The sequence below is a fragment of the Cherax quadricarinatus genome, chromosome 37, assembly GCF_038502225.1.
Source record: "Cherax quadricarinatus isolate ZL_2023a chromosome 37, ASM3850222v1, whole genome shotgun sequence".
NCBI classification, from domain to species: domain Eukaryota; kingdom Metazoa; phylum Arthropoda; class Malacostraca; order Decapoda; family Parastacidae; genus Cherax; species Cherax quadricarinatus.
The window spans coordinates 19,246,524-19,273,466 of NC_091328.1; the positions used below are offsets into that span (position 1 = coordinate 19,246,524).

General features: G+C 38.4%; 1 protein-coding gene across 1 annotated transcript in view; it reads right to left on the reverse strand.

Moving 5' to 3' along the window:
• Positions 1-26,943, reverse strand: part of Lrrk (Leucine-rich repeat kinase) — a 1,005,461-nt gene that overhangs the window by 270,179 nt on the left and 708,339 nt on the right. The window contains exons 15-21 of the mRNA XM_070091737.1: positions 21,529-21,713; positions 20,956-21,227; positions 20,646-20,774; positions 12,761-12,928; positions 11,846-11,980; positions 11,449-11,594; positions 5,967-6,072 (exon numbers count right to left, since the gene is read on the reverse strand). Of these exons, the coding sequence (XP_069947838.1) occupies positions 5,967-6,072; positions 11,449-11,594; positions 11,846-11,980; positions 12,761-12,928; positions 20,646-20,774; positions 20,956-21,227; positions 21,529-21,713 (1,141 nt within the window). The remainder of the gene's footprint in view (positions 1-5,966; positions 6,073-11,448; positions 11,595-11,845; positions 11,981-12,760; positions 12,929-20,645; positions 20,775-20,955; positions 21,228-21,528; positions 21,714-26,943) is intronic.

Here is a 26,943-nt window from a genome sequence, read left to right on the forward strand (position 1 = left end):
GTGGGTGCCAGCTGGGTTGGGGGTTTTTTCCAAAAAATCATAAATAAAAATTTATTTATCGTATTTTTTATATGGGGTTATCAAGGGTTTTTTTTCATAGGCTTATTTGTATTGTCATCATATACAGGGGGACCTTTCGGGTTACGCCTTTTAAACCGTTCCCCGAAGAAATTTAACCCTTTTTAGTTTTTTGCCAATTAATTTTTCTTTTTGAAATAAGGAAACCAATTAATCCATTCCCAAACCCAAAAGTATTAAACAAAATAATTTTTTTTTAAAAAATTCATTTCCTTAAAAAAAACAATGATTCACACAATAAACAAACAAAAGCACCACCTTTTTTGTGGACTTTTTATGAGTGATGAGATGGGACATTGTTTTTCTTGAACACACTGGGACATGCAGGGAGTGTAGCAGGCATGCAGGAGTGTAGCAGGCATGCGGGGACTGTAGCAGGCATGCGGGGAGTGTAGCTAAATGCAGGAGTGTAGCTGACATGCAGGAGTGTAGCAGGCATGCAGGGACTGGCAGGCATGCAGGGAGGAAGTGACACGCAGGGAGGTAGCAGGCATGCGAGTGTAGCAGACTGCGGGAGATAGCAGGCATGCGGGGAGTGTAGCTGACATTCAGGGAGCATAGTGACATGCAGGGAGTGTGGGCTGACATACGGGAGTGTAGCAGGATGCAGGGAATGTAACTACGAGCTTTTTCTTAAATTTTATTGCGTTTTTTTCCCTTTTCTTTACCACAGGGCTGGCATAGAAACTTTTTTTGGGGTCCATGGTAGATTATTTAGCAGTTACAAACGCTAAAAACAATGGAATAATACAAAATATATCGCATGTATGCGTGGAATTGTCCACAACGGCTTGTAAACAATGGCACACTGGCTGTACACGGAGTCATGGAGGGGCCCGGGCCCCCGCCAGGCGCGCGACACATTTGGGACGAAAACCCTTTAACCGAGTTATTTGGCGTTAGCCGAGCCAATATTTTTAAGCCAAAGTGAGCTGTTATCCGATTTTGGCTAACTAAACCCCTTTACCCAAGGGTCCACTGTAATAGGCTATATAAAAAAAGGGATTTTTCTCTATGTTGCTGCAGCACTTTTTTTTGGGCATTAGTGTCACTTTCTTTAGAGGTTTCATGGTGTCGCTAAGACGGCCTCCCCACCCTTATGAAACACCAATGCCCACACACAAATTTTTATTTTTAGGTATGACAGAGTTTAAGGCTTTAAGTGATTATACACAACTACTCACCTGTGCCATACACAGACACAATAAAAAAAAAAATGAAGTAACTTGGTTTAAAAGATGGGAATAGTTGATGCAAGTAGGAAATGCCTTAGCATGGGCCAAGAGGCAGTTTACTGCAGTGCTCTCTATGCTTTGCTTAATTATCAATGTTATGGCTAAATATTTCTATTTATCTCGCCAATATGTTAAAGTTTTTGCACTATTTTTTTTTCAGTACTACTTTTCAAGTTTCAACTAGAATGTTTTTCGTGTCAGATCCATCAATTTTTGTTAAGTCTCTCAAAACTAGGGTAAACTTAAGCATAAGATATGAGAAAAAGAATGATTTTGAGAGAAAGAAAAGTCAGGTAAAACTATACACAGCATTGGGGTCATAGGAACCTCGGTTTCGTGATTAATCCATTAAAAAAAAATCTGACAAAACCAATCATATGAAAAGGAAGCAATATTTCCTATAAGAAATAATATAAATCCAATTAGTATGTTCCAGACACCCAAAAATATTAAAAAAATACATTTTATAAAGAATAACTATAGTTTTACATACAAAAAAAATTTAAAAAATAAATAAAAGATAACAAATGGATAAAAAAAATTAACATCAATTTTATTTTTAAGATTTTTTGGGGGCGGGGGAAGACAGAAAGGGGAGGGGAGGAGAGGTTTTTTTTGGGAAGGGGGGAACCCCCTTTGGAATTCTTTATAAAGGGCCCATCTGGATTTTTCCCCTTCTTTTTTTTTTTGGCACCAGGACCAGCTTGAGAGCCCGGGGCCCCTGTGGCACAAAAACTTAGAACTGTTTCGGGTCCTAGATTTCTAAAGGGGACAATTCATTGTATTGAACATTTTTCAAACGTTTGCAATAGGTGATATTTTTCCAAAAATTTTAACCTTTTCCATTAGCACACACCCCCTTAATCATTGAAAAGGCACATTTTTCCTCTCTCTTCCTCCCCCCAGCAAAACCACAAGTTTGTTGTTTTTCCAGTTAACCTTTGGGGTTTTGGTCGATTTAGTGCTTCCCGGTGGGTTTTTGACCTAGACGCAAAAATTTCGGGGCCTAAAACCACGGAAAAGGCTGATAAGCCTAGTGTGAGAGAAGGGGTCGTGGGGGGGTCCCAGTGGAAAAAAAATCTGGGCCCCAGGGGGCTTTGGGGAATGCCATCATAGACCAATTTCCAGGGGCCCCTGGGGTAAAAGTTCCTCACTCCCACGGGGGAACTTTGCCCCCGGACAGTTCTAAACAGGGGAATGCAGAAGATGAGTTTCGGCTGGTGGGGTTTTTGCCAAAATTGACCATAATATGGGTAAAGTGGGAAAACCCAGAAAACCCCAAATTCCCCCTTTTGGTGTGGGCCATCTTGTTCACGTTCAGTTGTACCAGAATAAAAGGGGAAACTCCTATTTTCCAAAATCCCAGACTGATTGAGCAGGTGATGAGGGGAAGGGGGTTATGTAAAAGCTCTTAAAATTTGTTAAGAATGGAGGGGGAGGAGGAGGCAGAGGAGGAGGAGGGAGGAGGAGAGGCAGAGGAGGGGGAGGCAGAGGAGGGGGAGGAAGAGGAGGAGGGGAGGCAGAGGAGGAGGAGGCAGGGGAGGAGGGGGGAGGGGGGAAGAAGAAGAGAGGGGGAGGAGGAAGAAGAGGAGGAGGAGGAGGAGGAAGAAGAATAAAATGAAAACCAAAAATAAAATAATAATAATAAAATAATAATTTAATAATAATAATACAAAATAATAATAATAAAATAATGGGTAAAAAAAAAATTTTAATTAAATTTCCCCATGAAGTAACAAGAAAAGGGGGAGATAACATCTGATAAGTTGGGTTTTATGAGGGGAAAAGAGGGTAGAGCTGATGCCAAAAATTAGATAAACTCCCCTCCCCTTTTTTTTTGCTGGAATAACATTTCTTTTTGTCTATTTCCCGCCCTGTCAAGCTCCTGTTTTCCATCTGCTCTCTGTCTCAAAAGCCCAAGCTGCCCTCACTTTTACTCGATCTTCAAGGAGGATAGCACTTTGTCTGGGTTTTTTGGGGATCCTAGGTAATTTTTTACTATGTTTCTTGTTTTATGTGTACCTTGGGGAGATAAAAAAAAGATAGAATGAGGGGGAAAGATAATTAGATAAATGGAGGAAGGGAGATCCCCCCCCATTGTTTACGGCGGAGGGGGGGGAATAATGGGCAAATTCATTTTTTAAGCGCCACTCCTGTAATTTTCACCATGGGGGAGGAGGAGAAGGGGAAGGGGGAAAAATAGGGGAAGAAAGAAGAGGGGGAGGGGGAAGAGGAGGGGGAAGAGGGAAGAGTAGGAGGAAGAGGAATAAGAGGAAGAGGTAAAAGGGAAAAGGGGGAGGAAGAGGAATAGTAGGAGGAAGTTGGGAAGAGGAGGAAGAGGAAGAAGAGGAGGGGAGGGGGGAGGAGGGGAGGGAAAAAGAGGAGGAGGGGAGGAAGAGGAAGAGTAGGAGGAAGAGGAAAAGTGAGGAAAAGGGGGAAGAGGAGGGAAGAGAGGGGGGGAAAAGGGGAAGAGGAGGAAGGCACCAGCCCCCTGGTATTAAATAACATTTTTCTGCTATTTTCTTTTAAGCTCCCCCGTCTATCTGTCATCCCCTACCTCTGTCTCAGAACCACAAAAACTGTTATACTTTTTCTCCATCTTAAGCAGAGTATACACTTTTTTGGTTTTTGGGTTATCCCTAGGTAATTTATATATTTTATTTTTTTTGGTGTACCTTAGAAAGATGACAGACAGATGAAAAGAAGAAGATTGAAAAAGATAATGGGGGGAAAGATAAAAAACCCTTGTGTATGACACCATGTTTGGTTCCCAAAACTGGAACACTAGGGTTTCATGACTGTATATTGGATATCTATTAAGAACAATGGGAAAAAAATGTTTTGTTTGTTTGTTTTGTAAAAAGTTTTTTAAACAATATATTGATAATTTTGTTTGTGTGTTATTGTTTGGTTTCAAGATTATATAGTACACCTTTCTTTGGTCTCATAGGCCACATAAGATGTAAAAAAATAAAAGTGAAAAACAACAAACCTTCAAAACAAAAACCAAAAGTTTAGGGGTGGCGGCAGCCACGTTTAACGGGCCTTTTTCTGCAAACTTATGCATCCATTTTCCCCATTTGATGGATTTTTTTTTTGTTTATCCTATATTTTTGAAAAAATTTTTCATAAGAAAAAAAAAATTTTTTTTTTTTTAAAATTTTTTTAAACCGAGCAAAGGAAAGGGGGCCTGTCACCCCTAAAAGGGGTTTAAAAGGTCTTGGCTCTTCAAGGGTTAGTTTCCCCCCTTGGGGGCCCCACCAACCCCACATCCTGGCCCTAAAATCAAACCCCCCGGACTTCCCAAAGACCAATAGATTCCACAACAGGCGAGGGGCCCAAATTAGCCAAGGCATAAAATGCACAAAATCATAAACAATGTTTTTGGGCACTCTTTTCCCAGAAATGATGGCGATCTTGAAAAGGACAAGTTTATTGGACCATTTTCAACTTTAAACCCGACAGTTCAAAACTGGGAAAATTTTGGAAAAATTCCCCAAAAAACTGAATCGATAAAAACTGGGCATGTGAAAGCCAAGGGTTTCCCACTGTATGAACCTTTTAACCCAGATGTTAATGATATAGTCATTTTCTTTGAAGGACAAGTAGAACACCAGGAGGACTGACTCATATATATAGATTATGGGAAAATGGGATGAAAAAGCAACAGGGTTTAAAAAAAAATCATAGAAAACCCCAATTTAAACAAAGGGCGGGATTTAAACAATTTTCAAAAAAAAAATGATTTTTTTTAAGAATTAAAATCTTTTAAAAATGGAGAAAAAAAAAGCAGCTTTTGTGTGGTATACCCTGGTGCCAAAACCCGGGCCCCAAATTTTTCAGCATCAATAACGGATAAATTTGTCAGAATCAGCTGCTGCAGTTTTTCACTCCAAGAGTGAAACTTCACAAGGTAAAGTGAGTACCAACTATAGAACAGGAGAGTTGGGAGCTCTGAGCCTTGAAGGAAATACAGTAAGAACAGCTTGTAAAGTAGGTTTTGGAATAAAATTAATTTATAGTAAGATTTGTTATGAAGGGCCTTTATATAGTGTGATTTTTCTTGTAAATGATATTGAAAAAGTACATTCAAAACTGAAAAGCAGATGAAAAGGCTTTAAGAGCAAACATTCTGCTTTGGATGCAACTTGTAAGTCACACTTACAGTAAAGAAAATTAAAGAGTGCCAAGGTATATAATTTTATTTTAATAAAATTTAAAAAGTGGATTGTGGAAAAGAGATGTACAACTGGTTTAAAAATAGATACAGTAAAGTTTAAAAATATATGCACACAATAAAACAAATAAATGGGACAGTAGTGACGTTAGGTTAGATAAGGTTCATCAGGAAACAGGACAAGCATTTCCTAAACAGGTCTAGTCAGATGATGACCTGCCACTTGAGCTTTGGTCATCTGCCCAAGCCTTCTGCTGTTTTAAACCAGTCCACCCCTTTAAAATTATGTGAGACTTGTCAGCTTGACCAGAGAAAAGAACTATTGCAAAAAAAATGAAAATCATTTATATTTCTTAAAGTGCATATAACCTATTCATCAAACTCTTGTGTAATTTTCTGTACAGTGAATAAATTAAGGGTAATGGGGAAAGCTACTCACCTGAATATTAACTAGCCACTGTAAAATCTCTGCAAACCTCTCTACCATCACTGATCTTCCACACAACAAGATATAGTGATCTCTTAGAGAGGAAATACTGGTGAGTAGCATAATATTCCTTCTGACCACCAAAGTCCCATGTCCTAGAAAACAAATAAGTTTAGAAAGTTTTTATTTTCTTTCTGGTATAAGAAGTAACTTTATTATACAGCTGTTCTTACACCTATGGTTTAGAGCTTTAAAAAATATGAAGTTAATAAAAACTATAATAACTATGGTTTTAATATGAATTTATTTTCAAGTAATAAACAATCATCTTTAGACTTTAACCAGACAACAGATTTTTGTTTGTTAAATTAGAAATCTGCTAAATTGAGATTTTTTTTTTTGAATACAGAATTTACACTATATTGTCGTAAAATAATTACGTAAGCTATAAGGGCACAATACACTCCTAAAATGAGCCAAAAATTATAACTATTAACAGGAATATCATGTAATTTAATTTACTGCACATACAAGAAGCCTTCAAATCATGTTCTGCTGGCCTGTAAGCTTATATCTGACTTTTTAATTTTATGTCCATGCTTAAATAAAACAAAATTGCAACTCACTTAGTTCAGCTCAACACTATGTCAGGAAGGAATCAACAATCTAATATAAAATGTTTGATGGGTATTTAACAGGTACAGTAAATGCTCTTAAAATGTAACTTCACAAAGCATGATTTTCTGCAATGTAAAAGAAAAAGCGATCCAAAAATTAAAATGCGAAAAATCTTGATGTTACACGCTAGAAATTAAGGAATCAGTGATTGTGCAAATCTTTAAAACTACACATCATAGCATCATACTGTGTGCAAAATTTTGTTACGACATGCCATAGCATTAAATTTGCAAATATCTGGGTACTGACATGTACATGACTTGCTCCAGCAACTGACATCTCACACCACCTACAGTTGCCTTCTGAAGCATCTTGTTCTTTCTCTCACTCTGTGTCATTAGACTATTTTGGATATTTTCATCACTATATTTGGTCTCTGATATTAACCATGGCACTCAAGAGGAATACTAGTGATACTGGAGGACTAAAAGAATGAATATATACATTGTAAAACAAAACGTAAAATTTTAAATATACAGAGAGGTAGTGCATAGTGAGGGAAAACTGCCAGTGAGTTTTATGTAAATGAATCAACTTTAGTACAATTAACCCTTTGACTGCTTCGGTCATATATACATGTCTTACGAGCCACCGCTTTTGATTTATATATACCAAATTCTAGCGGTTCAAATCAAGCAGGAGAAAGCTGGTAGGCTCCACATGTGAGAGAATGGGTCTGTGTGGCCAAATGTACCATATAAAAATCCTGTAGTACACAGTGCATAATGAGAAAAACTCCAACCATTTTTTTTAATTAAAATGCCGACTTTGTGGTCTATTTTCGATAGTACAGTGGACCCTCGCTTTATATATTATTCTATTCCAGAAGTATGTTCAGGTGCCAGTACTGACCAATTTGTTCCCATAAGAATATTGTGAATTAGATTAGTCCATTTTCAGACCCTCAAACATACACATACAAACGCACTTACATAAATACACTTACATAATTGGTCGCAGGAGCTGATCAGTAAACTGGGGTCCACTGTATTTATGTTTGCATTCTCGCTTTCTTGGTTTCGCTTGATAGAATGGATAACATATTATATCTATAGAGGTCATTTTGATTGGTTTTACTATGAAAAGAACCTTGGAATGGAGCTCAAAGTAGGGAAATGTTTGATTTTTGCCAATGTTCAAAAGTAAACAATTGATGTCATTTTCCAATAAATGTCCAAGTAGCCATTCTAATACGCAATTATAAATGGTTGACATTATTATACAATTACAGGACCTCGTTATCAGCCTCAATCCGTTCCTGAAGGTCGGCTGATAACCGAAATGGCCGATAACCAAATTAATATTTCCCATAAGAATTAATGAAAATAAAATTAATTCGTTCCCAACAAAAATATTGACAAAAAAAATAATTTTTTTACAATTATGTAAGTATTACATACCTTTATTGAAGGCTAATGCTGGCTTCTGGAAGAGAGGGAAGAGTTAGTGTTTGGAAGGGGAATCCCCCTCCATGAAGACTTTAGGTAGTAATGCCTTCTCTGGGGTTACTTCCCTTCTCTGTCTTATAATGCCACTAGGACCAGCTTGAGAGTCACTGGACCCCTGTCTCACAAAATAACTGTCCAGAGTGCTCTGTTTCTGGTGTCTCTTTTAGATTTCCCTGAAGTGGGACAGGGTTTTGTCACAAAGCATGTTGCAGATATGGCTTGTTTCAGCTTTGTCAGGGTGGTGTTTCTCTACAAAAGCTAGCACCCTGGTCCACATTGCACACACCTCTTTAATCTCTGAAGAAGGCACTTCCTTCACTCCCTCTTCCTCCTCCTCTGAAGCAAGTTCCTCAGCTGCAGTCTGTTGCTGTTCAAGTTGAAGCTCTTGCAGCTCTTCAGTGGTAAGCTCTTCCCTGTGGTCCTCCACCAACTCTTCCACATCATCACCACTCACCTCCAACCCCAGGGACTTCCCCAAAGACACAATAGAGTCCACAGGGTCAGCTGGGTCAGGGTCACAGTGAGTCTCAAACCCTTCAAAATCCCTCTCTTGGACACAATCTGGCCACAGTTTTCTCCAAGCAGAGTTCAAAGTCCTGGAAGTCACTCTCTTCCAAGCCTTACCTATAAGTCTTATGCAATGGAGGATAGTGAAGTGATTCCTCCAGAAATGTCTTAGGGTCAACTGAGTGTCCGAGGTCACGTCAAAGCACTTTTGAAACGCTGCTTTTGTGTAGATATTTTTGAGGTTAGAAATGACCTGCTGGTCCATGGGCTGGAGGAGAGGAGTGGTGTTGGGAGGCAAGAACTTCACTTTTATAAAACTGAAGTCCCTAAACACTTGGTTTTCCAAGTCTGGAGGATGTGCAGGAGCATTGTCCAGTAACAGGAGGCACTTGAGTGGAATTTCTTTTCCAGGAGGTATTTTTTCACACTTGGGCCAAACACATTATTAACCCACGTTTTGAAAATCTGCCTTGTGACCCATGCCTTATGATTAGCTTTCCACATCACACACAATCTATTCTTCATGACACTGTTTATCATAAAAACTCTGGGATTTTCTGAGTGATACACAAGTAAAGGCTTCACTTTGAAATCCCCACTAGCATTACCACACAACAAAAGAGTAAGCCTGTCTTTCACAGGCTTGTGTCCTGGCAGTGCCTTTTCCTCCTGGGTAATGTAGGTCCTCTTTGGCATTTTCTTCCAAAACAGGTCTGTTTCGTCACAACTGAAAACTTGTTGGGGTTCGAATCCTTCAGCCTTAACATAGCCCTCGAATTTGTGAACATTCTTTTCAGCTGCACATTTGTCAGAACTTGCAGCCTCACCATGCCTTACAACACTGTGTATGCCACTATGCTTCTTAAATCTATCAAACCATCCTTTGCTGGCCCTAAATTCACAAACTTGTTCCAGGCATTTTCTTTGCAAGATCCTCATGCAACTGCTTGCCTTCTCACAAACAGTAGACTCCACTACATTGTCTCCCACTAATTCTTTTTCCTTAATCCACAATAATAATAACTTTTCCATTTCCTCCATTATCGGTGTCCTTTGTTTAGTTAGAAAAGCTACTCCTTTTGCAACATTAGTGTCTTTGATTTGTTCTTTCTTTGCCAGGATGGATGTAATTGTTGATTTATTCTTGCTGTACATCCTGGCAAGTTCCATCACCTTCATACCACTCTCAAACTTTTTGATCACTTCACGCTTAAATTCCATGGTGTTTCTCACTTTCTTTACCACAGGAACTTTACTAAGAACTTTCTTTGGGGCCATGGTTGCTTATATCACAGTTGCACTGCAAGAAAAACCACTAAAAACAATGGTAAACAAGTGAAATGTATGGATGTATGAGCAGAAGCCTCCTCAGTCACCGAGAGACAAAGCCAAACTGAAGCGCAAGCGCCCCAGCCGGTGGATGGATGCGTCCAAAACCGCTGATAACTGAGCGAACGGCTGATAACCAGGCACCGAAAAACCCGCCGATAACCGAGCTGGCTGATAACCAAACTGGCCGATAACCAGAGGTCCACTGTATTACTATATTGCAGTACTCTGCATAACAGTAAATCTTTTATTTTTTGTTTGAATAAAAATTCAGAATAGAAAGCAAGAGTAATATCAGAGTAGCCTAGAGACGTGACTGATGAACATAGAAAATGTTATTTTAGAGCCAGGAATGTCTGCACTGTTCATTTTGGACCCTATTTTGAAATTATCATATTTTTTAATTTTCATGAATTGGCCCAATTGCAAATTTCTGACCACGTTACTGGGTAGTTGAAATCGGTAAATGGGCAGTTTCTTGTACTCAATCGATAGAAAAAATGGAGCTCTAAAGAAATAGCTATGAGTTTGGTCGACTGGAACAATGGAATCAGCCGAAAATAGGGCTCAAAGTGGGCGAAATCGCCGATTCGTAAATACCGAGGTCGCTAATTTCACTAGAGAGTAATTCCGTCAGTTTTCCATCAAATTTCATTCTTTTGGTGTCATTACAATCGGGAAAAGATTCTCTATCATTTCATAAGAGAAAATAATTTTTTTTTTTAATTTTTAGACATCAGGAGACACCTTAGGATTTGGGGTTGTGACAGTCAAGGGGTTAAAAATGATAAAAAAAATAATAAGAGGGTGTGCATTATGTAGTGCATAGAGAGAGTCACCTGTCAAAAGAATGTCAAGACAGAAAAGCTAATGAATGTGTGAAATGTGGATAAATCAAAGAATGGAGCCTCACTTAGTGGTCAGAAAATAATGCACAAAGCCCTGCCATACTATAAAACTATATGAGAAAAGGAAGGAGAGCCTTCACAATGGTATATGTTTAGTTAAGGATGGCTTAAGAATTTTAAAAGTGCACTGTAGAACAAATGAGCATTCTAATATTATACAACCATCAACTACTGAAAACTCTACATCTACATCAACACAAGAACCACAGCCATCAGCTTCAGCCCAGTAGGACTCAACCCTCTCCACACTCTTCCACTTTAAAAATAAAGATTACCAGAATACAAGGTAAGTTATACTGCAATAATTTTGACTTAGTACAATAAAAAAAGGAATTTGTTTTTCCCACATGTTCATCTAATGTAATGCTCTTATTGTACATTATAATTTTCAGGAACATAACCCATACATCATGAGAGATTACTGTATTCACCACCCACACTGAAATGGTATTAAATTATCTTTTTGAGGGATCTAAGAAAGATGTTTTAATCAAGGAGGCGCCATAAAATGCTTTTTAATATAAGCCTTTAATAAGATTCTGCAATATTTTAAGCCCAATGCTGTTTTTAGGAGATGGAAGTAGAACTTTACTAATCCATAAACACCATTTTATAATAATTTTCATAAGGTTCTGAATCTAAAAATATTAGAATTACAAACCTGAAGACCACTGGACCATAGTTGCTGTGGCCTCTAACTTTCTTTTCATATATCCAGTCTCCGATGTCGACACCCACTGTGGACATGCTGGTGCCTCGTGAGGTGCGTGTGTTGATGTTTTTATTCCCCATTCTTTTCGCCCAATGCTACAAATAAATTGCAACATTATTAAATAAGCCAATTGTTAATTTAATGCATAAATGAGTTTGCAATATATAATTTTACTCAAGCAAAATTTATTTCAAATTTGAACACTTAATTTTGCTTAATGTTCCATTTCTAATCATTATTATCCGGACTGGAAAGAGAGACATGTTCCATTTATAAATGAATTAGCAAAGGAAAATGAGAAACAAAAATACCTGAAAAAAGATTAAGACTATTTTATAGCACTTACTTCAACAGGCTTTTTCCTGTAGGATCCAGTCCCTTCATGGCGCAGTTGTTCCAGGAGAGAAGTCTTACCAATACCCTGAACACCTACTATCATTAACTTCATTCTTGCATATGGTCTTGCATCCTCCAGTATGCTCTGCAATAATCAAAACTATTAATTGATCTCAGTTACTTAAGGTAACACTGACATGGAAGAATTGCTGCCCTTTCTTCCATGAATCATTCTTTTTTCTGCTGACAGAGTTCACATTTAGTTTTATACTGAAAAGTTAGCTACATTTAGTGATGGTTCCTGGACATTTGTGGCTGGTTGTAATTGTGTGGGGATAGTTGTGAGAGGGTGGTTGTGTGAGTGGTTTTGAGAGGGTGGGTGTGTACAGGTGGTTGTGTGGGGGTGGTGTGTGGGGCATGGTTCCCAGCAGGGGCTGATGCTGGAATTGCCTGCCTTCCTGCCTGGGGACATAACTAATGAACAAAGGAAATGTTTTTTTTTAGTGCCAGGAATGTCTACATTGTTTATTCTGGACAATATTTTTAAATTAGCAATTTTTTAATTTTGTGTTAAATTGGGTAAATTACCGATTTCTGGTCACTTTACGGGGTAGTTGAAATAGGGAAATGAGCAGTTTCTTGTGCTCAACAGAATAGAAGGAATACTAGTGAAATATATATGAGTCTGGTCTACTGGAACAATAGAATTGGCCGAAAATAGAGCTCAAAGCGGGCAAAAATCACCGATGTGGAAATATTGCCAAGACTACTAACTTTGCAAAAGCGTAAATCCATAAGTTTCCCATCAAATTTCATACATTTGCTTTCATTACCTTTGAAAAAGGCTTTCTATCATTTCATAAAAATTTTTTTTTTTCAAATTCTTCGACCCTAAAAGCAGTGGTCAGATCATTTAATCACTGACCTTAAGATACCCAATAACATCCATGGTTTTATATTTCTTGCTTTCAATCATGGACTTAAGCGGCTCTTGTAATGAACATGCTCGAGTGTTGAGATTCCAGAGGCGAGACAAGAGACCCATCTCGGGTGGCAGCTCAGTAATGTCACTATTTCCTGATATATTTAGTACCTGGGGAAAATATGAAGAAAATAGATATCCCTTAAAAGGTAGCTAACAAACTAAATATATTAAAAGTAGAAATCCTTCAATTTAATAGACCACAATTTAACAGATTTCTGATTTAACCCTTAAACTGTCCAAACGTAGATCTACGTTTTTTCAACATTTGAAAGTATGTAAAATAGTAGATTTTTTTTTTTTTACATTTGAAAACGTGTAAAAAACTTTGATCTTTTTTTTTATTATATTTGAAAATACGTAAAAAAACATAGATCTACTTTTGAAGCACTACGCATATGAACATAGATCTGCTTGGACAGTTTAAGGGTTAACATACAAAATATGTTACCAGACAAAATTTGGAAGCAACTGACAACATAAAGAAAGGACGGACAATATCCACCAACTCCAGAAATGTCCATTACTATTATTGCAGTCTGCTGGGTAAATTAATTTTGGATTTAATAAACAAGTTTATTTAAAACCAGAATTGTCTGCTACAGTTATGGGCAATTCTGGATTTAAAGGACAAAATCTGTTAAATCCAGAATTATCTCTTACTGCTGCAGTCTGCTGGATAAATTGATTTTCAAATTTAACAATGAAAGTTCATTAAATCCAGAATTGTCCATTACTGCTATGATCAGTGGAGGCTCGTAATGCCAGTAATACCTATACTATCATACTGCGTCAAACTTCTATTTTTAATAATTTATCTCGTTTCAACAAAAAAATAAAAAATTCACTTATAAATACATTGAAAACAACATACAACAGATTTTTCCTGTAATACATTTGTCAGTTGCAAATTATTTTAGAATAAGGTTGATGAGGTCATATGTCTGGCAGTGAGCATCTGGGGGGGACTGCAGCTCCTATGGACGAGCCACCACTGGCTACAATTATAGAAAAACAATCTCATCATTCGGATTTAATCGATAATTGGCATTAACTGAAACTTCCTTCTGTTAGTTTTTTAACCCTTAAACGGTCCAAACGTATACAGTTGACCCTCAACCAGCGATATTAATCCGTTCCTGAGAGCTCATCGTTAGTCAAAATAATCGTTAGTCAAGTTAATTTTCCCCATAAGAAATAAAGGAAATCAAATTTATCCGTGCAAGACACCCAAAAGTATTGAAAAAAAAATTTTTTTACCACATGAAATATTAATTTTAATACACACAAACTGAAGATTACAATGCACAGTTACATGACACTTACCTTTATAGAAGATCTGGTGATGATTGATGGGATGGGAGGAGGGGAGAGCGTTATCTTCTTACTGTTTAGAAGGGGAATCCCCTTCCATTAGCACTTGAGGCAGCAAGTCTTTTTCTGGGGTTACTTCCCTTGTTCTTTTAATGCCACTAGGACCAGCTTGAGAGTCACTGGACTTCTGTCACACAACATATCTGTCCATAGAGGCCTGTACCTCTCGTTCCTTTATGACTTTCCTAAAGTGGTTCACAACATTGTCAGTGTACAGGTTGCCAACACGGCTTGCAGTAGCTGTGTCAGGGTGATTATCATCCATAAAGCTTTGCACTTTAAGCCACATTGCACAGATTTCCTTAATCTTAGAAGTAGGCAACTTCTTCAATTTCTCTCTCCCCTCCTCCGAAGCAGTTTCCTCAGGTCTGCCCTCTTGCTGTTCAAGATGATCTAGCAGCTCATCAGTGGTTAGTTCTTCACTGTCCTCCACCACCAACTCTTCCACATCCTCCCCACTAACCTCCAACCCCAAGGACTTCCCCAATGCCACAATGGATTCCTCAAATGGCATAGGATTCTCAGGGTTAGCCTCAAACCCTTCAAAATCCCTTTTGTCTACACATTCTGGCCACAGTTTTTTCCAAGCAGAGTTCAATGTCCTCTTAGTCACTTCCTCCCAAGCCTTACCTATAATGTTTACACAATTGAGGATGGTAAAATGATCTTTCCAAAACTTTCTTAGAGTCGGTTGAGTTTCTGAGGTCACTACAAAGCGCCTTTCAAACATAGCTTTTGTGTACAGTTTCTTGAAGTTGGAAATAACCTGCTGGTCCATGGGCTGCAGGAGAGGAGTGATATTAGGAGGCAAAAACTTCACCTTAATGAAGCTCATGTCCCTAGAAAGTCGCTCTGCCACATCTGTAGGATGACCAGGGGCATTGTCTAATACCAGGAGGCACTTAAGGTCTAATTTCTTTTCAATTAGGTAATTTTTCACATCGGGGGCAAATGCATGGTGTAACCAGTCATAGAAAAAGTCCCTAGTGACCCATGCCTTACTGTTTGCCCTCCACAGCACACACAAATTAGCCTTGAGGACATTGTTTTTCCTGAACACTCTGGGAGTTTCAGAGTGATACACCAATAAAGGCTTCACTTTGCAATCACCACTAGCATTGGCACACATCAACAAAGTAAGCCTGTCTTTCATAGGCTTATGTCCTGGGAGTGCCTTTTCCTCCTGAGTAATGTAGGTCCTGCTTGGCATTTTCTTCCAAAACAGGCCTGTTTCGTCGCAATTAAACACTTGTTCAGGTTTCAGTCCTTCACTGTCTATGTACTCCTTGAAGTCCTGCACATATTTTTCAGCCGCTTTGTGGTCCGAACTGGCAGCCTCACCATGCCTTATCACACTATGAATGCCACTATGCTTCTTAAATCTCTCAAACCAACCTTTGCTGGCCTTAAATTCACTCACATCACTAGTTGCTGGCATTTTTTTAATTAAATTGTCATGCAACTTCCTAGCCTTTTCACATATGATCGCTTGAGAGATGCTGTCTCCTGCTATCTGTTTCTCGTTTATCCACACCAATAACAGTCTCTCAACATCTTCGAGTACTTGCGATCTCAGTTTCGAAAACATAGCTGCACCTTTGGCAAGAACAGCTTCCTTGATTGCCGTTTTCTTGCCCACAATAGTAGCGATGGTTGATTGGGGTTTATTATACAACCTGACCAGCTCAGAGATACGCACTCCACTTTCATATTTATCAATAATCTCTTTCTTCATCTCCATAGTAATTCTCACCCTTTTTGCTGTAGGGTTGGCATTAGAAGCTTTCTTGGGGCCCATGGTGACTTATTTTGCAGGTGAAATCACTAAAAAGGCTGTGATAATATGAAATGTTCCAGTTGTATGTTTGGAAGCGACCGCGGTGGCTGGCTGGCTTGTAAACACTGGCACCAAAGGGACAAGTGAGGCACGCTCAGGCCAAAGTGGACGCGTATGGTACGGAACGAAAAGCGCTGGTCAGGTTTTTAAGCGCTAGTCAAGGCAAAATTTTTGCATTTAAATGAATCGCTAGTCAGATTTATCGTTAATCGATGCAATCACTGGTTGAGGGTCCACTGTATATATGTTTACTTGCGCAATGCCCCGAATAAAATTAAGGTCAGTACTTACAGAGATATGAGGCTGAGAAGTTGGCAGTGGATGCTCACGTGATGGCAACATGGAGTCCTGCCACTTGCAGAAGTGTTGCTGATATACCTTTTTTCTACTTTTCATATTATTTTATATAATTTTTATGTTCTGATAATTACAATTTATAGTAGTTTTTGTCATTTCATAACCAATCTTTGTTCTGACACTAGTATTAGGCACTGAAATTGTACTCAAATTGTCACAAACACATTGACAGGTGGACATTTACACCTGCCTTGGTCATTTACTATTTTTTTTTTTTTAACAAGTCGGCCGTCTCCCACCGAGGCAGGGTGACCCAAAAAGAAAGAAAATCTCAAAAAAGAAAATACTTTCATGAACATTCAACACTTTCACCTCACACATAATCACTGTTTTTGCAGAGGTGCTCGGAATACAACAGTTTAGAAGTATATACGTACATATAAAGATACACAATATATCCCTCCAACTGCCAATATCCCAAACCCCTCCTTTAACCCTTAAACGGTCCAAACGTATATATAAGTTCACGCGCGTAGCGCCCCAAACGTATATATACGTTTTCTTTGTCATTCATTCAACATTGCCACAATAAGCCTGAGTCACCTAGACATGAGAGAATGGGTGTGCGCACTCACTGTGTGCAATATTAAAATAATTGGGGATGCCTGGGCACAATATGCTCTTTTTTCCTTTTAAAAGAAAAGATTTGTTTTTTCCTCAAAAAATTTGGGGCGCTACGCGAGTGAATGTATACATACGTTTGGACCGTTTAAGGGTTAAAGTGCAGGCATTGTACTTCCCATTTCCAGGACTAAAGTCCGGCTATATAAAATAACCGGTTTCCCTGAATCTTTTCACTAAATATTACCCTGCTCACACTCCAACAGCTCGTCAGGTCCCAAATACCATTCGTCTTCATTCACTCCTAACAGTCACGCATGTTTGCTGGAAGTCCAAGCCCCTCGCCCACAAAACCTCCTTTACCCCCTCCCTCCAACCCTTTCGAGGACGACCCCTACCCAGCCTTCCTTCCCCTACAGATTTATACGCTCTCCATGTCATTCTACTTTGATCCATTCTCTCTAAATGACCAAACCACCTCAACAACCCCTCTTCAGCCCTCTGACTAATACAGTGGACCCCCGGTTAACGATATTTTTTCACTCCAGAAGTATGTTCAGGTGCCAGTACTGACCGAATTTGTTCCTATAAGGAATATTGTGAAGTAGATTAGTCCATTTCAGACCCCCAAATATACACATACAAACGCACTTACATAATTGGTCGCATTGGGAGGTGATCGTTAAGCGGGGGTTCACTGTACTTTTATTAACCCCACACCTTCTCCTAATTTCCACACTCCGAATTTTCTGCATAATATTTACACCACACATTACCTTTAGACAGGACATCTCCACTGCTTCCAACAGCCTCCTCGCTGCAGGATGTACAACCCAAGCTTCACACCCATATAAGAGTGTTGGTACCACTATACTTTCATACATTCCCTTCTTTGCCACCATTGATAACGTTCTTTGTCTCCACATATACCTCAAAGCACCACTCACCATTTTTCCCTGATCAATTCTATGATTAACCTCATCCTTCATAAATCCATCCGCTGATACGTCAACTGAGGCTTATTTTCGAGTCACGGTAAATCGTGGATAACTGAAACTACACAAACTGAATCCATGGATTCGGGAGAGGATTTTGGGGGGTCAATAACCCCACGGCCCAGTCTGAGACCAGGCCTCGTGGTGGATCATGGTCTGATCAACCAGGCTGTTACTGCTGGCTGCATGTAAACTGATGTAAGAACCACAGCCCGGCTGATCAGGTACTGACTTTAGGTGCCTGTCCAGCACCTTCTTGAAAACAGCCACGGGTCTATTGGTAATCCCCCTTATTTATGCTGGGAGGCAGTTGAATAGTCTTGGGCCCCTGACACTTATTGTCTTGTCTCGTGTACTCGGGCACCCCTGCTTTTTACTGGGGAAATGCTGCATCTCCTGCCGAGTCTTTTGCTTGTGTAGCGAGTGATTTTCCTGTGCAGGTTTGGTGCTAATCCCTCTAGGATTTTCCCAGTGCATATAATACTGTATCTTTCTCGCCCGCATTCCAGGGAATACAAATCAAGGGACTTCAACCATTCCCAGTAATTTAGGTGCTTTACTGTACTTGTGTGTGCTGTGAAAGTTCTCTGTACATTCTCCAGGTCAGCAATTTTGTCTGCCTTGAAGGGGGCAGTTAGTGTACAGCAGTATTCCAGCCTAGAGAGAACAAGCGACTTGAAGAGACTTGGTTTATTTAATTCATGTTTTCTTCTCAGAATCTTGTTTAGCTAATAGTATTGCATTATATCAGACTTCAAGGATTTTGTTTTGCACTTTGTAGATTTATAATTTAGGGAAATAATCAGCCTTTCTCCTAATGTCTTCTTTTTATGTATTTGGATAATTTTGAAGTGATTTTGTTTACAACAATATGAGACTTCATTAAAACTCATTTTGGAGAGCTACAACAGAACACATGAAGACAAGGCAAGGAATAAGTATCTCTTTGATGTACCAGGTGTATGACTTGACCTGTTCACAAACTCCATGCAAATACAAGATCCTAAAATATGGAACTTGCTGCCTGAAAATGCCAAAAGTTCCCTATCTACCAACAGCTCTCATGACATTGTTAAGAAACACCTATCAAATCTTGCTTAAATGTCATATCCAGTTAACTTTTTGACTGTCGGTGTTGTATATATACGTCTTACGAGCCAGTGTAGGTGACATATTAATACACCATAATTCAAGTGGCTTCAAATCAAGTGGAAGAAAGCTGGTAGGCTCACATGTGAAAGAATGGGTCTGTGTGGTCAGTGTGTGCAGTATAAAAAAAATCCTGCAGCACGCAATGCATGAGAAAAAAAAAAACCCTGACCGTGTTTTTATATTAAAATGACGACGTTGAGGTGTATTTTCGTATAATATTTATAGTTGTATTCCCGTTTTCTTGGTCTCGTTTGATAGAATAGAAAACATATTACAGAAATAGAGTTGATTTTGATTGGTTTCATGATGAAAAGGACCTTGAAATTGAGCTCAAAGTAGCAGAAATGTTCAATTTTGCCGATGTTCAAGAGTTAACAAATGATGTCACCGTCCAATAAGTGTCCAACTAATATGCAGTCACGAGTGGGTTGACATTATTTATACAATTATTACAATAATGCAGTAGTCTGCATAACAGTAAATCTTCTACTTTTTGTATGAATAAAAATTCAAAAATAGAAAGCAAGAGTAATATAAGGGGCCTGGAGACATGACTAATGAACAGAGAAAATGTTATTTTAGTGCCAGGAATGTCTGCATTGTTTATTCTGGACCCTATTTTGAAACTGGCATCTTTTTTAATTTGTGTGAAATTGGCCAAATTGCCAATTTCTGACCACTTTATTGGGTAGTTGAAATCAGTAAGTAGGCAATTTCTTGTACTCAATCAATAGAACAAATGGATTTCTAAAGAAATAACTGAGTTTGGTCAACTGGAACAACGGAATTGGCCAAAAATAGGGCTCAAAGTGGGCAAAATTGCCGATGAGCATATACTGCCTAGATCGCTAACTTCGTGGAGAACACAATTCCATAAGTTTTCCATCAAATTTCGTACTTTTGGTGTCATTACCACCGGGAAAAGATTATCATTTCGTAAGAAATTTTTTTTTCCGAATATTTTGCGGCACAGAGAGACACCTTAGGATTTGGGGTCTTGACAGTCAAAGGATTAATGCCTATCATACTATCATTTCCCACTGACCTTTAAATACATATTAGAATTTTCATAATACTATCCATAAAAACAAATTTTATTCCCTATCATTGTAAATTATCATCATCATGTTATTCATGTAAAGTGCTAAACCCATGTGGGCTATTCAGCATAAGACATGGTGGAGGCTTGATCCTCCATCTGCTGAGCACGAGACTGATGCATTTCCTATTTGTACTCACCTAGTTGTCCTATCATTGTAAAACATTCTCTTTGTTTTTCAGTAACATCTTAATTAATTTGTAAATATGCTTACACATTCCATCACTCCAAAGCATTTACTTTTTCTTTGGCCTTACCAACACTCTCTCTCAGCCTATGTAGAGGAATTTGTACAAAAACGAGCATAATTTACCACTTTGATATGTCTTCATAACTTTTATGAACTAAAATAGTACTCTACCAACTCTGGAGAAAACTATGGCCTTCATATGATGTACAGTTTGTTGACAGTATTTATATACATTTCACGGGAACAGCATATTTCCAACTTACAGATAAGTTTGTAAGCTCATGAAGTGTTGTGGGCAAATCCCGCAGAAGGTTGTTGCTAACATCCAACATGGAAAGATTAGGAAACAGCAACCAGGATTTCCTAGGGGTACTGGCTCGGACGGGGTTTGTCTGAAATTAACAGTCATAAAGAGCTGTGCTTTTCTTGCTTAAAATTATAACTTGTTAAAAAGACTGCCTCTGAAATTATAACTGACTAAAAGGCATAGGAATTACCAAACAAAAATCACAAAATAATAATCAGCCTTATCATAAATGATATCAACAAAACTGAATAATATACTGAACTTACTTCATTTTCATCAACTTCATTCACCAGTGAGAATTCGTTGTCATCTAGATATAAGCAGAGTCGAGTCAACTGATTATCTGCCAAAATTAGCGTTCGCAGAGACTCGAGACGAATATGTCGTCGGTGGACACAGTGACCAGGTGTGGGGGAGGAGCCAAGGGGAGAGCTTGTACCTCCTCTTACACGAGGCACGTTAAGATTCTGACCAAACTTGCGTCCTGCACAATTATTTTGTGGGAGGAAGGAAAAGGATGGGTGTTTACTAGTTCTAGCTACTGGCACAACATTGGGAAGGGAGAAGAAACAGTAACACAATTTGTAGTGGATGAGCAATAAAATTTTTATACTGTATAATGATAAAACTCTGATGCTCTTTCCATAAATACGTAGGTAAAACTAAATAAAAATTCTCATTATTTGTGATATTTTTACTAAAATTAAACTAAGAGCAGCAAAGAACCTAATTTACCAAAATATTAGCTATTAAAAACTTTATATATTACTGATTCCTGAATTCACAGTAGAATACAGAACAGTAACTAAATATACTGATTTTCAAATTAAATACAATACCTTGGCATGAAAATCTGCTACTCTTTGAGATTTCTGCAAGTGCATAGCACGATGACAGAGTAGATTCAAGACTTTCCAGGGACTCACTATGGGCCACTGTGGGCCAGGCTCGGATACGATTGTGAGACAGGTCTAACTGTTTCAATCCAACTGGGTAACTGCTGGCTGAACCCATTTCATTTAGTCTGTAAAAAAGGAAGATGTTTTACAAAAGCATATCAGCAAAAAAAAAAAAAAAAAAAAAAAAAAAAACCAACAAGTCAGCTGTCTCTACTACTAGTACTAGTACTAGTAGTAGTAGTAGTAGTAGTAGTAGTAGTAGTAGTAGTAGAGGAGGTAAGTAGTGGTAGAGGTAGTAGTGGGGAATAAGGAGGAGGAGCCAGTCAAATACAAAGGAAGGGGAGCACTGCAAGGGAGCTAGGTGCCCACAGAGGGAGAGCAAGCGCACAGAGGTGGGTGAAAGGGGAAGTGGTGAAATAAATAAAGAAGGAAGAGAAACACGAGACATAAGAGAGAAAGACAACCCAGAGGAGAAAAAGGAAAGAGGAAAGGGGAAGAGGGAGAAGAAGAAAAAGAAAAAGAAAAATATTTATATATACCGTTCCAGTCACGGTATTGTGCTTTTTTTTGTTATTCACAATCACTGTCTTTGCGGAGGCGCTCAGATACAACAGTTTAGAAGTCCCTCCAAACTGTCAATATCCCAGACCCCTCCTTTAAAGTGCAGGCATTGTACTTCCCATTTCCAGGACTCAAGTCTGGCTAAATCTACAATAACCAGTTTCCCCGAAGCCCTTCAATAAATATTACCCTGCCCACACTCCAACAGCTTGTCAAGTCCCAAAAACCATTCGTCTCCATTTACTCCTGTCCAACACGCTTGCTGCAAGTCCAAGCCCCTATCCCACAAAACCTCCTTTATCCCCTCCCTCCAATCTTTTCGAGGATGACCCCTACCCCACCTTCCTTCCCCAACAGATTTATACGCTCTCCAAGTCATTCTACTTTGATCCAATCTCTAAATGACCAAATCACCTCAACAGCCCCTCTTCAGCCCTCTGACTAAACCTTTAGTAACTCCACACCTCCTAATTTCCACACTCCAAATTCTCTGCATAATATTTACACCACACACTGCCCTTAGACAGGACATCTCTACTGCCTCCTCACTGCATCATTTACAACCCAAGCTTCACACCCATATACGAGTGTTGGTACCACCATATTTTCACACATTCCCTTCTTTGCCTCCATAGATAACGTTGCTGTCTCCACAGATACCTCAACGCACCACTCGCCTTTTTTTCCTCATCAATTCTATGGTTAACCTCATCCTTCATAAACCCATCTGCTGACAAGTCAACTCCCAAATATCTGAAAACATTCACTTCTTCCATACTCCTCCTCTCCAATGTGATATCCAATTTTACTCTATCTAAATCATTTGATACCCTCATCACCTTACTCTTATCTACGTTCACTTTCAACTTTCTACTTTAACACGCCCTCCCAAACTCGTCCATTAACCTATGTAACTTTTCTTTAGAATCTCCCATAAGCACAGTATTATCAGCAAAAAGTAACTGTGTCAACTCCCATTTTGTACTTGATTCCCCATAATTTAATCCCACTCCTCTCCCCAACACCCTAGCATAAACTTTTTTTTTACATCTATAAATGTATTAATCTATAAATATACTAATCTATAAATATATTATTCTATAAATATATTAACCTATAAATATATTAATTGTAGGTAGTAGGTTGGAAGACAGCAACTGCCCAGGGAGGTACTACTGTCCTGCCAAGTGAATGTAAAACAGAAACTTGCATTTGTTTTACATGATGGTAGGCTTGCTGGTGTCTCTTTTTCTGTCTCATAAACATGCAAGATTTCAGGTATGTCTTGCTACTTCTTCTTACACTTAGGTCACACTACACATACTTGTACAAGGTAAATGGTCCAAGTCGGACAGAAACATTGTCGTAAGCTCCTCTCCTCTATGTGTGGGTTATTTGTGTACAAGTATAACGAAAGAAAGAAAAAAAAGAGACTTATTATATTGAATATTATCGATAATATCGAGTGAAAACAGGGGGTGCTGCAGTTCTGTAGTGCTTATACACGAGCCACCAGTGGTCATTTGCCATGTCTGCTATGTTCTCCATCACTTCCTTCAGATGCCAATCAAACCCATAAAAATCATGTACTAAATGAGAGGTTAATTTCTTCCAGATACCATTCATGGCTGACTCCTGAATTTCATTCTAGGCCTTCGCAATGTTCAACATGGCTGAGGAATGATGTACTCCTTCCAAAAATCTTAACCATTTCTCCAGTGTAAACCTAATTACAACCACTACAAGGGATGCTGTAGACTCCTGCATTCCTGGAACCTGTATAGGGCATATAAGTCCTTGTGATGTCTTAGATGATTTTGGTGGGAACCACAGCAATACTGATCATGGATTTTCATCATGTAGATGTCACTGTGTTGGCTATGGTACTAGGAGGTAATGTGTATCTTCTGCTCAGCAGCCTTCAACTTCAAATTTCCTATCACATGATCTTTCATTGCAAATGTAAAGCAGACATGACACACATCAATGCCACCATGTACAACAACAATGAATGAAGATATATACATATTACAAGATAATGTTGGATCAGAAAGTAGGAGAGCAAAACTGTAAAGTCTCGCATTTTCAATCTGCTGTGACGAGGTCAAAAGAATGCACCAGTGTTCAAAAAATTTTGAAGGAGGGTGGAAAAACAAACCACATTCACTCTACAATGTTCTCACTGTAATCCTCACTGCATCAGTGTAGTTCTCTTTTACACACACTTTCTCACTTACTAGTATTACCAAACCATCTCCATGTAAATTCCAGGTAAGGATGTACAACATGAGTAGATACTCCAACGTAAATAGCATGACAGTGTGTAATTAATGTAATGTATGAAATGTATACTTTTTTGTTTTAACACACTGGCTGTCTCCCAATGAGGCAGGGTGACCTAAAAATGCACCACTATACTGTGTTAAGCTGTTAATGCACTTAAATATTCTTTTCCAATCATTAATACATTGGTTGTAAATAATTTATGCATTTGTGCCTTGAGAAAATTTTTAAGTTAGGAGGGGAGGTAGTTAATAAACATGATTACAGCATGAGGCTTTAGACAGAATATTCACTTGGACACGCTCCACACAGTGGAAATATTGAAAAAACTATGGAATTCTGAATGAAAGTTTTGCACATTACTTTAGCCCAGACATTTTTATTTTACATTTTACAGGTCCATTGGTGTTAATAAAATATTTTTATTTTATTATAAAGTCGACCCTTAAATTGTGCCAGATGTGGAAATAAAAATTCCCATGTGGGGCAAAATTTTGAAACATTTTTTCTTACAGATTGAAGAAGCTTATTTCTCATTTCTCAAAAAAAGTATCCAAAACAGTTGGGATCCTCTCCAAGATACGATACTATGTGCCACAAAATGACCCTTCTCACGCTATACCATTCACTCATTTATCCATACCTCACCTATGCTATTTGTGCTTGGGGATCAACTGCAGCAGTACACCTGAAGCCAATAATAACTCAACAAAAAGCCGCAGCACACCCCCCCCACTCTTTCATAGATCTAACCTTACTCCCTGTTCAGAACATCCACACTTACTACTGTGCAATCTACATATACAGGACCTTAAAATCCAATATTAACCTTGACCTAAAATGCTTTCTTGATAGTTGTCACAGGACCCACAAGCATAACACCAGACACAAACATCTCTACGACATTCCCCGTGTCCGACTAAACCTTTACAAATATTCAATGCATGTCAAAGGACCTAAAATCTGGAACACCCTACCTGAAAACTCTAGAACTGCAGACACATTCATCACCCTCAAAACTATCGTTAGAAAACATCTTATCTCCCTGATACACCCCGTCAACTAACTACATAAAAACCACCTGGTGGTTCACACTTACACTCACTCACTCACCCATTAGATTATAAACACAGAAATACGAACCTTAATCATAAAATAATGAATCCTAACTAGTCATAAGGTTGCCTGTGATACTCCAATATAAAAACTATGTCTTGTGCCAAAACTAAAGCATTCACATTGCTAAACTCACAAACTAGTATTTAGTCACTTAGTATTTAGTCAACTTACTCAACAATTTGTAATAATTTAGGGTTATGAATTAATCTAAGTTTGCCCGAAATGCCTAGCCATGCTAGGTGTTCTAGTGGCCCCCTCTGAAATTAGTATTTTATTACATGTAAACCACACAATAACCAAAATCTGTAAACCCCGCATTGTAATCCTTATAGAGAATAAACTTTGATTTGATTTGAAATAGAGCTGTGAAAAGAAAATTAAAATTAATGTTAAACTTACAGTAAAGATGGTTGAAGTTGCAGAAATATAATTCATAGCAACTTGTTCAGACATTTACTGATGTACAATTAACATCGTGGTGATGACAATGGTGATTGATTTGTCACCAAAATATTGACTGCACTTATCTTGAGAAGATGGAAATCTTTCTCACGTGCTATGAAAACTTACAGTTTTATGGTGTGCTGAAGGCAGTTAAAAATGACCACTTGTTGACATTAGCTTCAGAATTTATTTTTTTTTTCCAATGGCTAACATTATGTACACTACTCTGTTAAGATAACATGAACTAAAATACCTGTGTCAAGGTGCTTTAGTACTTGAAATGTGTAGAGAAGCATAGCACTCCATAGCTTCAATTGTAATACTATAATTTTGGAACAAATAATTGTTTTTTCTTATTTCTATTCACTGTTTGTGTCTTTAATACTATATAATTTTGTAATGCTCATCAAAACATGGAAATAACCATATCTGGTTATCCTAGATTAAAACTACATAGTGTGCTTTTTGGCTGAATTCCACTCTTAGTACAGGTCATCCGTCAGTAATCCGGCATCACTGGGACCTGTAGTGTGCTGGATTAGCGAGTTTGCCAGATTACAGAGTGGTTAGGTTAGAATACACTTAATTAACCTATCAATAGAGACTGCCATGTTTTCCTCATTTTCATCACTGCTTTCTCCTCCACTGGCTTGCTGTTGTGGATTTACAACCATCTGCACAATTTCTGAGTCAGAATAATGATGAAATCTGAAATTATGATAGCCGAAATTAGTGCCGGATTACTGGTGTAACCGGATAACTGATAGCCGGATTAGTGATGGCCAACCTGTATCATATATTTGCAATAAATCTGGAACAAATAAGGTTGGTAGTGGCACAAAAGGTCCTGGCTGTATTGTTTACATTTGCTACTAAGGCAATATTACCAATGATTATTACCTATATTACCTATGACATACTGGTCCTAGGTTTTTATCCCAGTCAAGT